Source organism: Prionailurus bengalensis, chromosome D2 (assembly GCF_016509475.1).
Source record: "Prionailurus bengalensis isolate Pbe53 chromosome D2, Fcat_Pben_1.1_paternal_pri, whole genome shotgun sequence".
NCBI classification, from domain to species: Eukaryota; Metazoa; Chordata; class Mammalia; order Carnivora; family Felidae; genus Prionailurus; species Prionailurus bengalensis.
This window is the reverse complement of record NC_057351.1, coordinates 66,912,829-66,932,088: the sequence shown is the minus strand read 5'-3', so window position 1 is coordinate 66,932,088 and position 19,260 is coordinate 66,912,829. Positions and strand designations below refer to the sequence as shown.

At 45.5% G+C, this 19,260-nt stretch overlaps 1 protein-coding gene across 5 annotated transcripts in view; it reads left to right on the top strand.

Moving 5' to 3' along the window:
• Nucleotides 1–19,260, top strand: part of XPNPEP1 (X-prolyl aminopeptidase 1) — a 58,287-nt gene that overhangs the window by 12,730 nt on the left and 26,297 nt on the right. For 3 of the 5 annotated variants that reach the window (XM_043597467.1, XM_043597470.1, XM_043597468.1), the window contains 3 exons: nt 5,376–5,500; nt 16,764–16,827; nt 18,227–18,331. In XM_043597467.1, coding sequence (XP_043453402.1) covers nt 5,376–5,500; nt 16,764–16,827; nt 18,227–18,331 — 294 coding nt within the window. Of the gene's footprint in view, nt 1–4,279; nt 4,392–5,375; nt 5,501–16,763; nt 16,828–18,226; nt 18,332–19,260 lie in introns of all 5 variants that reach the window. The other 2 variants (XM_043597469.1, XM_043597471.1) reach the window with 2 other exon arrangements.

Sequence of the window (19,260 nt, the reverse complement as noted above, 5' to 3'; positions counted from 1 at the left end):
AAGCAGGCCCGCATGTACAAGAGACTTTTAAGTGAGTCATTCTCTTTAAAGCATGATTTAAAAATACCTGGCAGCGTATGGGCTAATGTTACATCATGGTCTAGGCTTGTTGCTCTTGGCTTCTTTCTTCCCTGCACACCCTGATTAACTCTTGGCTGCTTCTAAATTTCTAAAAGTAATGGAATGTGGAGTGAGCAGATGCTGTAATATGACATCTAAGATCCTAGCTTTCTTCTTTCACTGAAGATTCATTGCTGTTGGTTATACTGAGTCTGGTTGATAAAAGATCATGACCTAAAGTTGTGACCTTGACTCAGCCATCTTTGAGTGAGCATATGTATGTGTTAGGTGGTGGGCTAGATACATGGATTCGGGAATGAGGATGGCATGGTCCCTCTTAGGGAGAAGCAATATACGCCTGTTGTGCTATTTATCACATTGCCTTCGTAGTTAGTTAATGTGTATCTCTATTAATTGCACACACATAACATTTACTGTGTGTGTGACACTGTTTCTAAGTGCTTTGTATATAGTAACCTATCTAACCCTCATAAAAGTCACCTGGCGAGGGTAACCAGCCGAGACTCTCATCTCCTCCATCTTGGCTGCGTTTTCAAGTGCTGCCACCTTCATGGCTGGGTCTTGTAATTCTGTAAGCTTCGTCCCCTCCTCGGCTAGCTGCACACCCATTCAATTGCTTTCAGGGCCTGTTGTGCTTGCGGCCACAGCTGCTCCAGCCATCTTGGTGCCTGGAAGCCACTTCCAATGCCCCAGCCCATCGCTTTAGTCATTGCCTATCACTATCTTCTTCACCTCTGTTGTGGCTGCCGCTGCCACTTACCATGTCCTGACTGTGGGTTGCGGTCTGGGGAGCGCTTTCTTTGTGTCTGATATGGGTGACAAAAAAGTGGCTGCATCTGACCAAGGACACCAACCAAATGTGAAGGAAGAGAAGAAGGGAGCAGGGAAGGTGGTGACGGCAGGTGGCATTGTGTAGGGAAGTGCGGGGTGTGGAGTAGAGTAAGGCCTGCAGTGCTGATGTTTCCGAGGAGGCCGGTCAAGAGGGGAAAGGTGAGGATGAGGCAGAGATGGTGATGAAGGTCAGAATCTGGTGGTGAGGAGGCAGGTTATGGTGACCATGAGGCAGAGGATGTCCTTGGCCAGTTCCATTTTGCCTGTGATGATTTTCAGTTTGGAATTGAGGATTTTGTGCTTGCCGTTAGTTCTGTTGACTATATTGATGAAGTCAGTGACTGATAAGGTTGATATGTACTCTGGTCAGTGCTATAAACTCCCAGTCAGTGCCATCAAAATCTTTAAGTCAGAATGTGCCCAAATAGAAGCCAAATCCTGTAAGGAAATTGAAGATCTTGACAGAAAATACATTGGCTGCTATCATGTATTTGCTTTTTTTAAAATTCCAGATGCCCAGGCTGTACTCCAGACTAATTAAATTAGAAGTCCCCCAGGTAGTTCTGTTGTGCGGCCAAGGTGGAAATACTGCTCCGAGAAAGTCTGCATTTTGACTTGACTCTTTTCAATGTCAACTTGCTCAGAAATATGGTTTGAAGCCCCTGAAAGATGTCACAGTAAAGTTTCAGATGCTGGCAAGCTTACAAGGTTGCAGTAGGCTTCATTTTGAACCCAATGGAGGTGTTGACATATAAACTTAGGTCGGATCAGATAATTATGATCCTTCTTAGATAGAAGAGAAATCACAGGTTAAACAGATTAGACCAAAGGAAAGGATGCCTCTCTGAAAAGTATTCAGAGGCAGCTATAATGCAAGGAACATAGGAATGTTTGAATTGTGAATAGGACTGTTTCCAGTGACTCTGTCATTAAGTACTTGCTGTCCTGTGGAGACTCCTGAGATGGAGCCCTGGTGCCGGTGGTCGATGCTACCCTGGCAAATTAAGAATGGAGCACTTCTTCAGTGAGTCCCAAGATCAACATGGTACCTCACAGGGGAGTCTATTGGAGGTAACTGTAATGACTGAGACTTCTGTAGCCCCAGATGCTGGTGATGATGGAGAAGAAGCAGATAAAAATGTGGAAGACAAACCTAAACAGATCCACATCTAGCAGAGTTCAAGCCACACTGAGTCAGGCTGTCAGTCCTTGACCATACTGGTCGTATAATGGCTCCATTGTCACTCTTCATTACTTCCAACATTGTATGTTAGGACATGTATAGTTAAGTAAAATATTTTTTATTTGTTTAAAAAATGGGTTGGCAAAATACGAAACACTGGAGACACCAAATGTTGGTGAGGGAGTAGAGCAGCAGGAACTTTCATTCATTAATGGTGGGAGTGCAAAATGGTATAGCCACTTTGAAGACAAGTTTGGCAGTTTCTTACAAAACCAAATGTATTCTTACCTTAGGATCCAGTGGTCATTCTCCTTGGTATTTACCCAAAGGAGTTGGAAACTTAAGTCCATGCAAAAACCTGTACATGGATGTTTATGGCAGCTTCATACACAACAGCCACAACTTGGAAGCAACCATGATGACCTTATGTATACATAACCTGTGGTACATCCAGACAATGGGATATTATTCATCACTAAAAAGAAATGAGCTATCAAGAAAAGATGTGGAAGAACCTTAAATATATATTGCTAAGTGAAAGAAGCCAATCTGAAAAGGCTATGTGTTGTGTGATTCCAGCCGTCTGAATTTCTGGAAAAGGCAACACTGTGCAGACAGTAAAAAGATTAGTCACTGCCGGGGGTTGGGGGGCAGTGAGGCAGAGGGATAAAAAGACCGAGCAGAGAGGATTTTTAGGGCAATGAAAACTATTAAGCGGTTTCGTATGATGCTATAATGCTAGATACGTGACATGCATTTGTCAAAACCCGTCGAATGTACCACACCAAGAGTGAATTCTAAAATGAACTGTGGGCTTAGGGGGATAATAATGTGTCTGTGTAGGTTTATCAGTGGTAACCAATGTACCACTCTGGTGGGTGATCTTTTTTTGTTTTTTAAATTCAATTTATTTTATTTTTTTTTTCAAGTTTTTATTTAAGTTCCAGTGAGGTACCATACAGTGTAATTTTAGTTTCAGGTGTATGGTTTAGTGATTCAGCACTTACTTACAGTACCCAGTGCTCATCATGAGTGCCCTCCTTAATCCCCATCACTTATTTAACCTATGATCCCACCCTGCCTTCCCCCGGCCTCCCCTCTGGTCACCATCAGTTTTTTCTCTATAGTTAAGAGTCTGTTTCTTGGTATTCCTCTTTTTCTCCACTATGTACGTTTGTTTTGTTTCTTAAATTCCACATATGAGTGAAATCATATGGTTGTTGTCTTTCTCTGACTGACTTAATTCACTTAGCATAATGCTTTCTGGCTCCATTGGTGGGGAATCTTGGTTGTGGGGGAGGCTGTGTGTATGTTGGAAAAGAGAGGTATATGGGAACTCTGTGTTTTCTGCTCAGTTTTGCTGTGAATCTGTAACTGTTCTAAAAAAGTAAAATCTATTTTAAAAATGAGCTGGAAAAAACTCATTATTCTACTTGAATTCTAATAGTATAGTTTTGTGCCAGTATATGGGGTGTGGAAAAATATGTATGGTCCCTGTTTTATAATTGAGTTTTTGTGAAGTTGTTTTGTTATATGCCTATGGGACTATAACTATGATATAGTCATTATCTAGTCATATATCTATAGTTATCTTACATATGAGTTATCAGAACCGTTCGCTGATGTCAGTAGTTTTTGAGAAAAGTTTTTTGAAAAACCAGCTGAAATGATTTGAAAGTTTGCATTATGTCCTTTATCACATAGAGATTGTCTCTTGTACTCATCAGGAGGCAAGAATACTTTTTTTTTTTTTTTTTTTAATTTTTTTTCAACGTTTATTTATTTTTAAGACAGAGAGAGACAGCATGAACGGGGGAGGGGCAGAGAGAGAGGGAGACACAGAATCAGAAGCAGGCTCCAGGCTCTGAGCCATCAGCCCAGAGCCTGACGCGGGGCTCGAACTCACGGACCGCGAGATCGTGACCTGGCTGAAGTTGGACGCTTAACCGACTGCGCCACCCAGGCGCCCAAGAATACATTTTTGATTTGAGTATTTCTTTTGATGATTTCTTTACTAGAAATTAGTAAAAGTATGAAGTGTAAGAATTTCTTGTAAGACTACATTTAACATTTTCTTTTTAAAATGATTTTCATATTTGTTTCAGTTTTGTATTTTCTTGAGCTGGTGACTCCAGCTCTAGTTTTATTGGGATAGACTCTTAGGGACCCCTGGGACTTTTTCAGGGCTCGTTTGGAAAACCCTGGATCTACTCTGCAACCACCATATTTTAGAGAGGTGAACACAGACACTGAGACCCCACTCCCCTTCTCCCTGAGGTTGCACACCCAGTTGACAGTAGGTATTCACTAGATCACGTGACTTAGACTTCTAACTTGTAGTGGACTGATCTCCTAATCTGTGGTTGGCTAACAAAAATATTGTAATATGATATTTTAAGTTTATTTATTTATTTTGAGAGAGAGAGAGAGAGAGAGCACGAGTTGGGTAGGAGCAGGGAGAGGGAGAGAGAATTCCAAGCAGGCTCCGTGCTGTCAGCGCAGAGCCTGATTTCACAAACCATGAGATCATGACCTGAGCTGAGATCAGGAATCGGACGCTTAACCGACTGAGCCACCCAGGCACCCCTAAAATGTACTACTTTTAATGCGGTCAAACTTAAGCAGTAAAGCATCAGAAAAAGAAAAGAAAAATCACTCCAAGTCCCTCTCTCCAAAGGTAGCCACTAATTAACACTTGGGTGACTGGCCTTCTAGAAACTTCTCTCTGAATATACACATACAGATTTCCAGGTAAGAACAATCTGTACATCTTTTTTTGTAATTTGTTTTTAATCAACCACCAGTGGTTTTGGTGTCTTTGCCAGTTAAATATAGGTCAGTGTAATTTTTTTTGGTCTGTAATTTTTAACGATTTTGTAGTGTCCTCTTGTATATATTATAGTTCATTTACCCAATTGTGTATTTTCCTCCACTTTTTTTTTTTTTTTTTACTATCAACAAAGATAGACAGGTATCTTTGTGCATCTGTTTATCTCTTTAGAATATAGCCGTGGAAGTGGAAGAGGTAACTGATCAATTTGGAAATGAGTATCAGTAGCTCAACTTTCCATGCCGCAAATGGCTATTGGGAAGTGGTATTTAAGAACTGTAAACTGTAGAGTTCCTGGGACCTTTGGTGTTGGTGTGGTGGGGGGTGGTCAGTTTGAAAATGCAGCTAGGGTGGGGCAGCTGGCAGGCCCATCCCTAGGGCTGCTTTTGAACTAGTCACTGAGTTGCCCCGGGCAAGCTGGTTTTGGAACAAACTCTCCTGTTGTTGCAGACGGCAGAATGGCTCCAAAGGTAACCTCAGAGCTGCTTCGGCAGCTGAGACAAGCCATGAGGAACACGGAGTATGTGACAGAGCCGATCCAGGCCTACATCATCCCATCAGGAGACGCCCACCAGGTACTAAGTGGAGATGGGCCAGGGTTGGATCTCATCAGCCTGTCCTCTGTTGTCATTCTTTTCCTCCATCCCCAGTGTGTTTGTAGGATTCTAGCTGTCAGTCCACAACCGAGTGTGTCCTCCAGGGCTTGGCACCAGGGACCTGTGTCTAGTAGGGTCTCACTGAATGCTTGTTGCTTTGGCCCTGGCTTCCTTATTTCCAGTGAATATAGCCAGCTTTTAATAACTTGTGGAAGCATTGATGGACAAATGAAGGGGCAGAGATCTGGACCTTTCTTTCGCTGACACACCTAACCTCCTCTCCTCTGCCACACCCTATCCTTAGCAGAATTGTCTGTTCTGCCTCCCTTCTCCTCTCCCCATGCAGACTGTCGTGTCCCTCTGACATGGCCAGAAGAGCAGCCAGAAAGTTGTCACGGATCTCTACCCTAGCAGGTTTTAGGGGTAGTTCTGAATAACACCCTCCTTCCCCCCGCAACCACTACCTTTGATGGAAGTAACTCAGTAAGTGACCTTTACCTCTGAAAACACTGGTGAGCTAAATATGGGAGAATCGGGTTTGGAGAGGTGGAGATTGCATGTGGTGGGGCAATCTCCCACCTGTACCATGGTCATGCTCCTGCAGGGTTACAAAGATGAATTTAAGATTGAATTTTAAGATTGAATTTCTGCCCTCACTATGCTGATGGTTTAGTAGAGAGATGAGACAGTATACAAAGTACTGTTCTCCCATAGAGTCATCTATACATATATATTTTTTATAACCTTTGCTTACGTGCGAGGCACTGCCTTAGGTGTGGTATGTGACAAAGATTAGAATGGTCCTGCTCCCAAGAACATACAGTTGAGTAATGGAGTAAAGATACATACACATGTGTCTGTATTACAAGGTGAAATGTGGAAATGCCTTCAAGAAAATATGGGCAAAGCGCTTTGTAAGTTTAGGGTTGAGAGGGAAAGATGACTGAGGGCTTTATGAGTAGGGGAGGCATTTGAACTGGATGTTGAAGGATGGGTAGAGTTGGATAAATAGAGGAAGGACGGAGAGGATTCTAGGCAGGGAGATTAGTGGGAGCAAAGGCCGAGGAGCAGGGCAGGGAAGGTTGGAGTGCTTTTGAGAAACAACATGGCAAGTGCCCCTGGCAGAAGCCCAGGCAGGTAATAAGCGATAGTGGGAATACAGCTGGTGCTCTCTGATCCTTCAGGGGCAGGTAACAGAAACCGCCCTGAGATCCTTTGAACAATAAAAGGCTTTATAAGGGCTTATGGGCAGGGCCACTGCGCTGGCAGAACTCTAGGTTGTGAATGGTGGTCTCTGGAGTTGTGCGATGTCAGGGCCTCAGATGGGGTGGCTCGTGGAACCTGAGGGCAGGAATGCAGCTGGCCAAGAACAACTGAGATGGGAAGGGTTTCAGTTCTTGCTGTAGATCAGTTTCTCCCTTTCTTAGGGAACATGGTAGACAGTAAACAGGGGCCAACCAATAGTTCCCACATTTATATCTTTTGATCTTTTACTTTCAAGATACCAGATTGAGCTAGAACCTTAATCCCAAGTCCAGAGTCCTGGTTGAGAACTTGATTAGCATAGAAGCTTGGTGTTTATCATTGGGGTGTGTGTGTGTGTGTGTGTGTGTGTGTGTGTGTGTGTGTGTACACATGTGTGGTATGACATGTGGTACAGACATGACTGATGATGACTGATAAGGGTCTATCATGATGGAGGGGTGGCACATAAGAGTATTACTGTAAGTTGAGCAAAGTTCTCAAAAGATGTTCACTTTCACTGGCCGCTTTTCTGCCCCTCCTCAAGGGTGCCAGACCACATGGTTGTGACAATATCAGGCCAGTGTTAACCTGGGACAGCATGAAGATTGGACCCCTGCCTGGAAACATAAGATTTCGTGGCCTCAGGAACCGATGAAGGGCTGAAGTAAATAACCAAAGGGATTGGATAATTAGAGGCAACAGCATGCAGTTCGGTGTACTTTGATGTTTAGAGCAGTATTCCCCAAACAGTATTCTGTAGTATTCCTGTTGTGTCTCATAAGGTGTTCTGCAAAAAGTGTATTCAGTGGTTAAGAACATAGTGAAATGAGCTAAACAGTTTCTATCTTTACGATAACAAAGTTCAGCATAAAATTTATCATCCTATTTTCAAGTATGCAGTACAGTGGGTTAACTATATGCACATTGTTGTGTAAAAGATCTCTAGAACTTTTTCATCTTACAGAACTGAAACTCTATACCCATTGAATAACCCCCCAGTCCTACCTCCCACTACTCACACTCACCACTCTCCACTCTACTTTCAAAGAGATGACTACTTTATACACCTCCCGTAAGTGGAATCATACAGTATTGTCTTTTTGTGACTGGCTTATTTCACTTTGCATAATGTTTTTTAGGTTCATCCATGGTGTAGCTTATGATAGGATTTCCTGTCTAAAGGCTGAATGATAATTCATTGTATGTATATACCACCTTATTTTTAAAGTTTATTTTTATTTTGAGGGAGCAGAGAGAGAGAGAGAGAGTGAGAGAGCACACACGAATAAGTGGAGAAGGAGCAGAGAGAAGGAAAGACAGAATCCCAAGCAGGTTCGACACTGTCTGCACAAAGCCCAGTGTGGCGTTCGAACCTAGGAACCGTGAGATCATGACCTCAGCCAAGATCAAGAGTTGGACGCTTAACTGATTTAGCTACCCAGGTGTCCCTATACCACATTTTGTTTTTATATGCCACATTTGAAAAAAATCTTTTCATCTGTTCATGAACATTTGGGTTGCATCCAGTTCTTGGCTTTTGTGAATAATGCAGGGAACATGGGTGTGTAAATGTCTCTTTGGGATACAGTTTCAGTTCTTTTGGATATATACGCAGAAGTGGGATCTCTGGATCATATAGTAATTCTATTTATTTTTTGTTTTTTATAATTTTTTTTAATCTTTATTTATTTTTGAGAGAGAGAGAGAGAGAGAGGATGAGTTGGGGAGTGGGACCAGAGAGAGAGAGAGAGAGAGAGAGAGAGAGAGACACACAGAATCCAAAGCAGGCTCCAGGCTCTGACCTGTCAGCACAGAACCCAACACAAGGCTCAAAGTCACGATCCATGAGTTAGTGACCTGAGCTGAAGTCAGGTGCCCCTAGTTTTTTTGTTTTTTTTTTTTTTTAAGTAAACTCTTAACTTCTTAACCCCAATGTGGGGCTTGAAGTCATGACCCCAAGATCAAGGGTGACATGCTCTACAGACTGAGCAAGCCAGGTGCCCCAGTAATTCTCATTTTTTGAGGAGCCTCCATACTGCTTTCCATGGTGGCTATGCCATTTTACATTTTCACCAACAGTGCACAAGGGTTGCCAACACTTATTTTCTGGTTTTTTTCCCCCTATAGTGGAATCCTAACAGATATGAGGTAATATTGCATTTTTTTTTCATTGTGGTTTTGATTTGCATTTTCCTGATGGTTAGTGATGTTGAGCATCTTTTCATATGTTTGTTGGCCCTCTGTATGTCTCTTTTGGAGAAATGTCTGTTTGAGTCCTTTGCCCATTTGACCAGTTTCTTAACTGCAGGACTTCTCGGGGCCTTTAAATGCTAATGTGCACTGTAAAGTTGCACTTTAATGTGCAACTCTAAGGAGAGGAAGAAGTATTCAGCATTTCCTAGACTTAAATTAAATGTCCATGGATTTCCCTCAGTCATCTTAGGGGTAGGGTAAGGGACTCAGTGTTCCATGGAATTCCTTGCTCCATTGATCCACAACAACACTTTTCATGCCATGATGGGTTAGAACTGGATTGAAGAGGTGAGGGGAAAGGGAGATCCTTGTGTCAAGAGGAAGCCACTGAAGACTAGGGTTCTGCCTGCAAAAGTGGATGAAGAGGGAGGCGAGAGAGTGCGAGAAGTGAGTATAGGAGAAGTAGAAGATTCAGTCGGAACGGGGGTGGCATGTGAGGAAGCCAGGGTGGCGGGTATGTTACTGTTAGATTTAGTAGGCGTTGGTGGGGGCAGGGGAGGTGGGTGCAGTTTAGGGTGGGGGTTGGTGACAATTCTTCCTTTCACCTGTGTCCTCTAGAATGGACTAACAAGATTCACCACCTTCGTGGGAACCAAAGTTTCCTGTTGGCTAAGGGCTAGATGAGTAAGTAGTTTGGCCCCACACAACCTGGGCCTGAGTCCTGGTAGGAGATACAGGTAGCAGGCACCCCAGCATTTAGGAAGGGCAGACTCTAGCCTTGTCCCTGAGGAGGTCCTTTCTTTCCCCTCCTGTCCAGGCTCCTCTGATGGGTGTTCCCTGTCTCCAGTCAGTCCCAGGCTTTAGCCTCTGGACTTGGGCTTCATGTCACATGGATTCCGTGCCGACGTACCAGTGATATTTTTCATTTTCTGCCTCTCAAGCATCAGGCAGTTGCCCTGGACTGATTTGGTTGCTGCTCTTGTATCTCCATATTGAGCAGGATGCTGGTTCCTGCGGTGGGAGCACATTATATGGCAGTTGGTGTAGGGTCTTCTGTGAGTTCCTGGATCAGTCTGGCTTCTCCAGACAGAACCAATAAAATTGTATAGAGATGTCCATGTGTGTAGAGGGACGTATCATGAGGGAGGGCTCCCACAGTAGTTCCCCTGGTTCTCAGACCTTTGGGTTTGAGCTGGAGCCACACCACTGGCGTTCTGCTTCCCCCAGCTTGTGGTTACCCAGTGCTGTATGTCCCTGTCTGAGTTAAAGGCCCGAGAATCAAGAATGCTGATGTCCGAGGGCGGGAGAAGATGAATGCCTCCACTCAAACGAGGGAGCAAATTTCACTTTCCTCTACTCTTTTGATCTCTTCAGACCCTCAGTGGATTGGATGATGATTGCATTGGTAGGATGATCTTTAGTCCGTCTACCGATGCAAAATTTTTTTTTTTAAGTTTATTTTTTTAAGAGAGAGAGAGAGAGAGAGAGAGAGAGAGAGAGAGAGAGAGAGGATCCCAAGCAGGCTCCATGCTCTCAGCCTGGAGCCCGATGTGGGGCTCAGTCTCATAAACTGTGAGATCATGACCTGAGCCGAAACCAAGAGTCGGACATTCAACCAGCTGAGCTACCCAGGTGCTGCATACTGACGCAAATGTTATCTCTTCCAGGAACCACCTTACAGACACAGCCAGAAATAATGTCTTACCAGCTAGCTATCTGGAGATGGTCTGAGGTCAAGTGGCTCATAAAATTAACCATCACAGTCTCCTAGCACTGTTGTCTGAAATTGGGTCTCTCCTCTGAGAGAGTCTCACAGGCCGTCATAGAGCCCCAGCTAAAGATTCCTAACAGTTTGGGGCGCCTGGGTGGTCCAGCTGATTAAGCGTCTGACTCTTGTTCTCACCTTGGGTCTTGATCTCAGGGTCAAGAGTTCAAGCCCCACGTTGGGCTCTGTACTGGGTGTGAAGCCTGAAGCCTGCTTAAAAAAGAAAAAAAAAAAAAAAAAAAAAAAGAAAGGACTCCTTACGGTTCACCTCAGAGAGAGGCCTCAGGTGTGTGAAAGACTGGATCCATGAGTGTTATTTGAATTAAAAGTTGAAAGTTTCTGGGTAAGGGGTGTGACAAGCTTTGCACTGTTGGTATTTCAGTTTGTTTTATTCTGCCTGGAGTTAGAATATAATCTATCTGTTTACTAGCAGGGGATATTCTTGTAGCCAAGACAGGCCAAGTTTATCTTGATAACCTTGGTTCTGGGTGCTGTTCGTCAGCCAGTTTGGGTTTTTGGTTTTTGGTTTTGGTCATTATAAAGCTGTTTCTGGTCCAATGGCCTGATAAACTTGTCTTCCTTGCTAAACTTTGGGAATGGCAGTGAGGTTGGCCAAACGGCAGGTGATGTAACAGGCTCTCATCAGCCCTTCATCTCCTGCTAATGGTCCCAGAATATCAGAATTGGATGGCTTCTCCCTGGATGAGTAACTGAGAGTCAGGAATTGAGGCTTTGGTCAGACAAGTCGGGACCCATTGAGGGATTTTGAACAAGAGAATGGAGGGATTTTGAACAAGAGAAGGACCAGGGGTTAGTATGGATTGGAGAAGGGAGATACTGGAGACTGAGAAGCCATTGGGAGGCCATTGCAGGATCCCAGAGTCAGGATACAGAGGGGTGGGACGTGATGCTGGCCTTAGGAGCAGAGAAGAGGGGAAGGATTGGAGGAGAAGCTGTAGAACACAGACTGAGTTTGGACCTGACAGGCAGATGGCAGAGGGGTTTGGGAAGGTTGGAACCTGAGAGGGTTTGTGATGCCGTCCAGAGAAGCAAATGAGAAGTCCCGAGTCCCTTTCTCGATTCCTGTGGAGAGGTGGGGCAGAGTTGGGGTGACTGCTAAGTGGGACTCTGGGGCCTTGCCAGGACTGTGAGGACAAGAAGGAAGGCTCGGCTTTGTGTGTGACCTGCTGCAGCAGCCTTCTCGGTAATAGAGAGGCTGCTGTTCTCTGTGGCTCTTGTTCCTAATTGTTTCATTTCAGGCTAGATTCAGAGTCGATGGAATTTCTCCTACGGGTGGGGAAGGGAGGGTGTTGGAGAATGAAGGAAAATCTTGAATTCTGTCCTTTGTGTACTTTCCAAAACACAAATACACACACCCATGCACTGTTCCGTGCTAGAGAGAAAATGCACCCCAAGTGCGTAATTACACAGGGACCTGGCACTCCAGGGGTCTGGTCCTCACTGTCCTCTGCAACTCTGAGGGGTTCTTTCTCTGTAAACCCAGAATAAGGGTTGCGGTATCATGAGTTTGGGCCCAGGGAGACTTTTGAGGTGAGGAATTGTCCATTCTTTCTGGTAATCTGGATGCTTTCATGTACCATCTAAGTCAAACATTGGGATTTGTGGGCGCCATTGGTCCCATGTCAGGAGAATCATTGGTTGGGGCCAGAGTTGTGCCAGCTCTGCCTTTAAGAAATCCAAATTCTTTATCCTTCCCATCTGTAAGGTTTTATATTCTGTTCCTGGGGGTAGTTTAATCGAAGGGTCATGTTCTGTCAGAGGTGACTGTGCCAACTTGAGTTTTTGGCTATTTTTATGGTTCTTCCTTCTGGAAGACTTGAATCAGATTTTCCTAAACTCTGTCCTATTCCCATTCTTCCTGGAGTTGGCTTCCTGTTTTGTATTTCTTAAACAGACTCTCTCCTAGGGTGGAGCAGTGATTTTTATCACAGAGTGATTTTATCCACTGTATTAATTAGAGTAATGCTAGCTATGGTAACAGATCTCAACGTTTCAGTGGCCGGGTACTGTGGAGCCTTAACTCTTGTTTATGTAGCAGTCTGGAATGGGTGTTCTTGGTTGGTGGCTGACTTTCTTCCACTAGTAAGAGAGCGATTTGGAGCTCCAGGCTCTTTCCATCCTCTGATGCCACCATTCCGGCTGGTGGAAGGGGGAGGAGTGTGGAGAGGGCACACCCAGTTTTTACTCTCCTGACCCAGACATCACCTCGACCCCACATTCCATTTATGAGAACTACTCATGTGAGCCCACTTAGATGCAAGGGGGCGTGGGAAATGAAGTCCTAGATGGAAATACAGTTGTTGGCAATATAGTAGGGGTTTAGTAAATGTAGCTACTAGTATCTGTTATCACCCAAGGCAGGGCATGGACAAATGTCAGTGTGGATGCTTCTGTAAAATTCTGATGTGGGAGGTCTCTGAGTGGAGTGGGTCAGAAAACTTTGTGGAAGAGGGCATATTTGAGCTGGATTTTGAGAGATGGCTAAGGCTTTTTTGTTTTTTTTCCCCTCTTCTTTTCTGGTTTACAGATGTGCCTTATTTGGCTGTGTATTATTTACATTGTTTGAATTAGATGTCAACACTTAAAAGTTGGGTGATCTCTCATGAACACATATATTTAGCCTCTCCTGAATTACTGAGGGTTGGCAACATGCGGCCTGCATTCCGGCATAACAGAATTCAGAGCTGAAAGAGCTGCTCTCTCTGGAAGAGTCACTTCCGTATCCTGCTTTACTTGTTTAGTTTACTTGCCTGTACCCTAACACATTTAATGAGTTTAAACCCCAGTTAATGATCCCTTCTGGTCTTGATAATGTATTAGTTTCCTGCTGCCGCTGTAACAAATTACCACAAACTTAGTGGCTTACAATAACACAAATCTATTATCTTTCAGTTCTGGAGGTCTGGAGTCTACAGTGGGTCAGTAGGGCTATGTTTTTTTTCTGGAGGCTCCAGAGGAAGATCTTATTTCCTTGCCTTTTCCAGTTTCTAGAGGCTACCTGCATTTCTTGGGTTGTGTCCCTTCTTCCATCTTCAAAGAGATGGCTAAGGTTTTAACTAGGTTGAAGGACAAAGGTTCATGTTTCCATCTGCTTGTTCATTTATTCAGCAAATGTTGGTTAAGGACCTACTGTGTGTTACCTATACCATAGGTTACCTATACCTATACCATGATAGGGACAGGGACAGTGATGAACAAAGACAAATACCCCCATCTCATGCAACTGGTATTTTGGGGCAAGATAATACCATAATGATATAAAAAAAGCTCAAGAAGAGAAGCATCTAGAAAAATGTGCTATACAGAGAGGTAAAGGCCAGGTGGCCACTTTGGATAGTCCAGGCAAGCCCCTCTGCGGAGGTGACATCTGATCTGCAGTGTAATGATGAGAAGGAGCTGGCCATGCCACGATCAGAAAGGGACTTTGATAGGCACAAGGAAAAGCATGTGCAAAGGCCCTGAAGTAGGAATGAGCTTTGGAAGTACAAAATACAGAAAGCAGGCGAGGTGGCTTGAACATCTCGGGTGGCTGGGAGAGTGGAGGGGAGTTCTGAGAGGACAGCAGGGTCCGATCAAGCAGTGCATTGGGGATGGGCTGGGGTTTGGGTTCTATCCTAAGTATGACGGGAAGCTATGGTGAGTTTTGAGCAGGGTGCTAACATGGTGCATACAGACATTTTGGAAAGCTCACTCTGTGTGTGTGAAGAATGGATTGTAGGGTTTGTGGTCCACGGGGAGATGGCGGAGGCTTGGATTGAATGCTGGTCTCAGGTGGAGAGAAACGGTGGTTTTGGAGAGAAAGCCGATAGCTCTGCTTCCTTGTGCCTTTTCCCCCGTATGCTAAGGCTTTGGCTTGTTTTAGACCTTTTGCTGTTCTCTGGGGAGAGTGTTCTTGGGTTTTGCCAGCTTCATTGCTGGGGGAAGAGTGGGAGGCCCAGGCCCAGTGCTTGTCTGGCCTCTCTGCCTAGCCTGTTGGTGTGGAGGTGACAGCTTTGGTCAGTGACGGCTTTCTGGCATGTTGACTACTTAGGTCATGTCTAGACATTTTTGCCCAGACCTCGTCTTGATCCCAAACCAAACATGTCCACCTGCCGTTAATTCCACCTCCTTTTGGAGAAACCTGCCTCCTGCCTTTGCCAATGGGCAGCTGCTTTGAGAGGCCCTGTCCCTCCTCTCGGGCTTGCCCCAGTAGGGGTGGGACATTCCTCGAGAGCTGATCCCTGAGTGGAGACTAGCCGGGCCGAGATGAGCAATACCTTCTCTGCCAGCCCTTTGCTAGCAATCTCACTGTGTGTCACAGGTGGATGAGCCTCAAGCAGGGGACCCTCCTCATCCATCAGGAGCATCTCCTGTGTCTTCTCCATTGTGTACTGTGATTTTTAGTATAAGAGTTATTTTTGTTTACTTAGTTTTCCCGGCCTCTTGGATGCTTTTTCAGCATTTAGGAAGAAACTGATACTATCTGTTCCATTGCATATATGCAGCACTCTCAGGTTTCTGGTGAGTTTTCTGTTTTAAACATTAACTTACTGTTCCTCACAGCAATCCTGGGAGAAGGGTGGGAACTCCTCCCTACCCTCCGTTTTTGCTTTACTTCTCTTTAGTTTTGCACCCAGTGATTGCTGGGTTTATAATCAAATGAGAAGTCTCCAGTTCATAAATGCTGCTGGCGGCCGTTTCCTTCTGCATTCTTCGTGCTGCCTGTTAAATGTTCCTCTATGGTTTGGGGATAAAACATGTGCCTGGTGTTGCTTTCAGCGGTGTGAAGGGACCTGTTTTAGAAATGAACAACTGAGCCTGAGAGACGCAGTGAGACTTGTTGCAGAGAGCTGGGCCTGCTGGAGGCCAGGTGTGACCTAGACCTGTCACAGCTCTCTGCACTGGCCCTCCGGCATCTCCGTGGGTAGTGTGTCTGTGCCTGGTTTGAGGCTGTGACTGCAGCTGCCCTGGTGAAAGGGGCAGGAGCAGAACATCGACGGCTTCTCACCCCTTCATCGTGTTGACCTAAAAACGCCTTGGTCCGGCAGCCCCGTTCTCCATCCTCAGCATTCTGAGCCCTGCCGGGTCCTTCAGCTCGGGAGAAACCCGCTAACGGTAGAAGGAGCAGCAGCTGTGGAGGTGCGCGTGCCAGATCCGGGCCGTGCTGTTGACCTGTGAGTGGGCAAGTTGCTTAGAGAGTCTGTCTTCACACTTCGCTATATCCTGGAGAGGGAGAATGTGTCCTGTGGGAGCAGCATGGCCTGGCGCTTCAGAGCCCAAGTTCAAATCCTGCCTCTGCTACGTGCGTGACCTTGGGGAGATTCCTTCGTTCTCTGTGTGTCATGGGCTGTCACCAGAAGTGGCATGCCACGGCCCTGTGCCCTCTGCACAGGAATGAGAACCTTCTGTGTTCCGCAGTCTCTAACCCCTTCCGCTTAGAGGCAGGGGGATGGGCAAGACCTGGTTTGGGACATGACGTTTTCTTTTGCTGAAGCCTCCTGGATATGAGGAAGCGTTTCCATTTATTCCCCAACAGGAAGGGACAGGGTCTGCGTGGGAGCGATTGGGGCTGCTACCTTGGAGAAGAACACACACTTCGGGAAGTTCAGAAACAAGCCAATGCCAAAGAGATCTAAGTGAGAGAACTATTGGCGCCTAAAACAGAAATTCAGCCTTTCTTTTCAGAAAAATAACAGATGCCTAAATGCCAGTGGCAAGGAAGGGATAAGGCTACTGGTTTGTTTTTCAAGATCTCAGTGAGGAAAGAGCAGTTTTGATCTGTTTCATCCTGACTCTTTTTGTTCTGCGGAAGAAGAAATAGAGGCTGGCAGGAGCAGCTCTTTTAGCCCTTAATTAATTGGGGTCTTCTGGATTGTGCGCTAATTTTTTTCATGTTCAGTTTGACTTTTTAGCTAGACTGTTCCTTGAAGGTCCGCCAGCCTTCGTGTCCCTGCAGGGCCTCGCACATAGCTGAGCACGTGGAGAGCAGTTGGCACGTGACTGGTTGAGGTCCAGTTCGCCCTCCCTTTTGTTTTCCAGAGTGAGTACATTGCTCCATGTGACTGTCGGCGGGCCTTCGTCTCTGGATTTGATGGCTCTGCGGGTGAGTTGCTAACTGCTCTGTCTGTTCTTTCTGTACTTTTGTTCATTTCCCAAAGATAACGGGGCCAGGCTTCAGCCTGTGATAGGGCCCAAAAGAGAATGCAAGCCGGACACTCGCCCTTGAACCTCTGCAGAAAGGTGTGAATTCCCAGCATCCCCCAGTTCCCTAAGGTCAGCTTTTAGTGGCCCTTTTCTCTATGCTTTTGCTGTTAAAGTTTTATTGTATTTATTTATTTATTTGCTATTACAGTTTTAAATAATTTTCATTTAAAAAATGTTTTTGAACTTTTCATTGAAGAGAATATATGTACAGAAAACTGTATTCATTAAACTGAAGATACCTGTGTCAATGGCACTCTATAAGTAATGGTTACTAACTGTACCCCAGAACCCTCACCTTAGCTTGCTGGTCCTGTGTAATTCTCCAAGTGCTTGCTTGGCTTCTGGGTGATTTCACTTTCAGTGTAAATAATAAAGGTGGGGACACCTGGGTGGCTCAGTCGGTTAAGTGTCCGACTTCAGCTCAGGTTGTTATCTCACGGTTCATGGATTTGTGCCCCGTGTCAGGCTGTGTGCTGACAGCTCAGAGCCTGGAGCCTGCTTGGGATTCTGTGTCTGCCTCTCTCTCTGGCCCTCCCCCACTTAGGCTCTCTCTCCCTCTCAAAAATAAATAAACATTAAAAAACTTAAATAATAAAGGTGAACATTGAGCTACATTGGTGCCCTGCCCTAACTTTTCCAAAACTGCCCTGTCCTTGAGTTGTAGGGTGATTTTTCCCCCTTCAGACTCCCATCATTAGGCTGGTTAGACTCGGCAAGAACCACTTCCTTTTGTGTATGTGCTTGTGTTGGTCAGCCCCTTAGGATTGCTTTTGGCTGGCACCTCTGCCGAAAGCCTTGAGTTCTGCCAGGCCTGTAGGAACTGAGGGCAGGTAGGGGTGGGAGATGTCAACCCCTGCTGGTGACCAGTGAGTCACCGTGAATATGTAGAGTCCAGTGGGTTTCTCAGAAAAGGTGAGACCATTCCTCTGGAGTAGAGCAGATCACTGTGCTGGAATCGTTTTCACCTCCGTGTTGTTGATTATGAGGCCATTTTGACCATAGGTGCACAGTCCTCTGTTCTGTTGGCCTTGACTCGAGCTGTGCAGATGGGGTACTGTGCAGGGACCAGGCCTCAGGCAGCCTTCAGAGCTTGGCCCACAGCTTGATCTCAGTGGCTTTGTGTTCTTTTGCCTGGAGCTTTCTCTGGAGTCAAAGGCCCATCTGCGCCGCTGGAGTGAGGGGTGGTGGGAGGCTGGGCCCCAGGGCTCACTGTGCTTGCCTGCCTGCCACCACCGTGTGCAGCTTCTGCGTGGTTGTCAGAAACGTTTCTCTTTTGTTTGTTTACTCCCCTGCTGCAGGCACAGCCATCATTACGGAAGAGCATGCGGCCATGTGGACCGATGGACGTTACTTTCTCCAGGCTGCCAAGCAGATGGACAGCAACTGGACGCTCATGAAGATGGGTGTGTAGAGACATGGCCAGCCCAACTTCAGTTGGCCAGCTTTGGGAAGGGACCCTAGGGTTTTATGAGGTCATGGACCCTTTTGAGATTTCAGGGTATCTTAGTCGGCTTTGGCTGCCATAACAAAATACCAGAGACCAGGTGGCCTAAACAGCACAAGTTTGTTTTCTCAGTTCCGAAGGCTGGAAGTCTAAGATCAGGGTGTCAGTATAGTCAGGTTCTGGTGTCAGCCCTCCTTCTGATTTGCAGACGGCTGCCTTCTCACTGTGTCCTTACACGGCAGAGAGATAGATCTCTTTTCTTCTTTTTAAAGGGCCACCAATCCTATCAGATTAGAATTCCACCTTTTTGACTTCATTTAATCTTAATTACCTCCTAAAATCCTTCTGTCCAGATACAGTCACATTGAGGTTGGGGCTTCAACATGTGAATTTGGGGGACACCAACGTGGCACCAGAAAACCCTCTTTCTCTCACATTTACATGCACACACACACACACACACACACACACAAGCATGCATTTGGGGCTGTGGGGCTGTTATAAATGAACAGGCTAGTGACCTTTAAACTTTCTGATTGCATGGCTCCGTTAATGGCTCATGCACCCTCAACATATATGTATACTTGTTTATGTGTCTAGATATACGTGCTGCTGTCCATCTGCATTTCAAATGTGAACAAAAATTAATTTCTTTGTTTTTTAGAAAAAATGAATACAAATAGACCTCCTAAAATTTTCTGTTTGCGCCCTGGTGGATCAGTCAGTGTACCCCTGGGGTATGGGCATCTCTCCTTGGAGCCCACATCTCCAGCTGTCAGGTCTGTTAGCACTTTGCGGGGGGCAGAGTGTCAGAGGAGCAAATTCTGCTCATTCCTTCAAGTAGGTATTTGGTTTCCCCGGGGAATGAATCTTCCTTCTTTCCAAGTC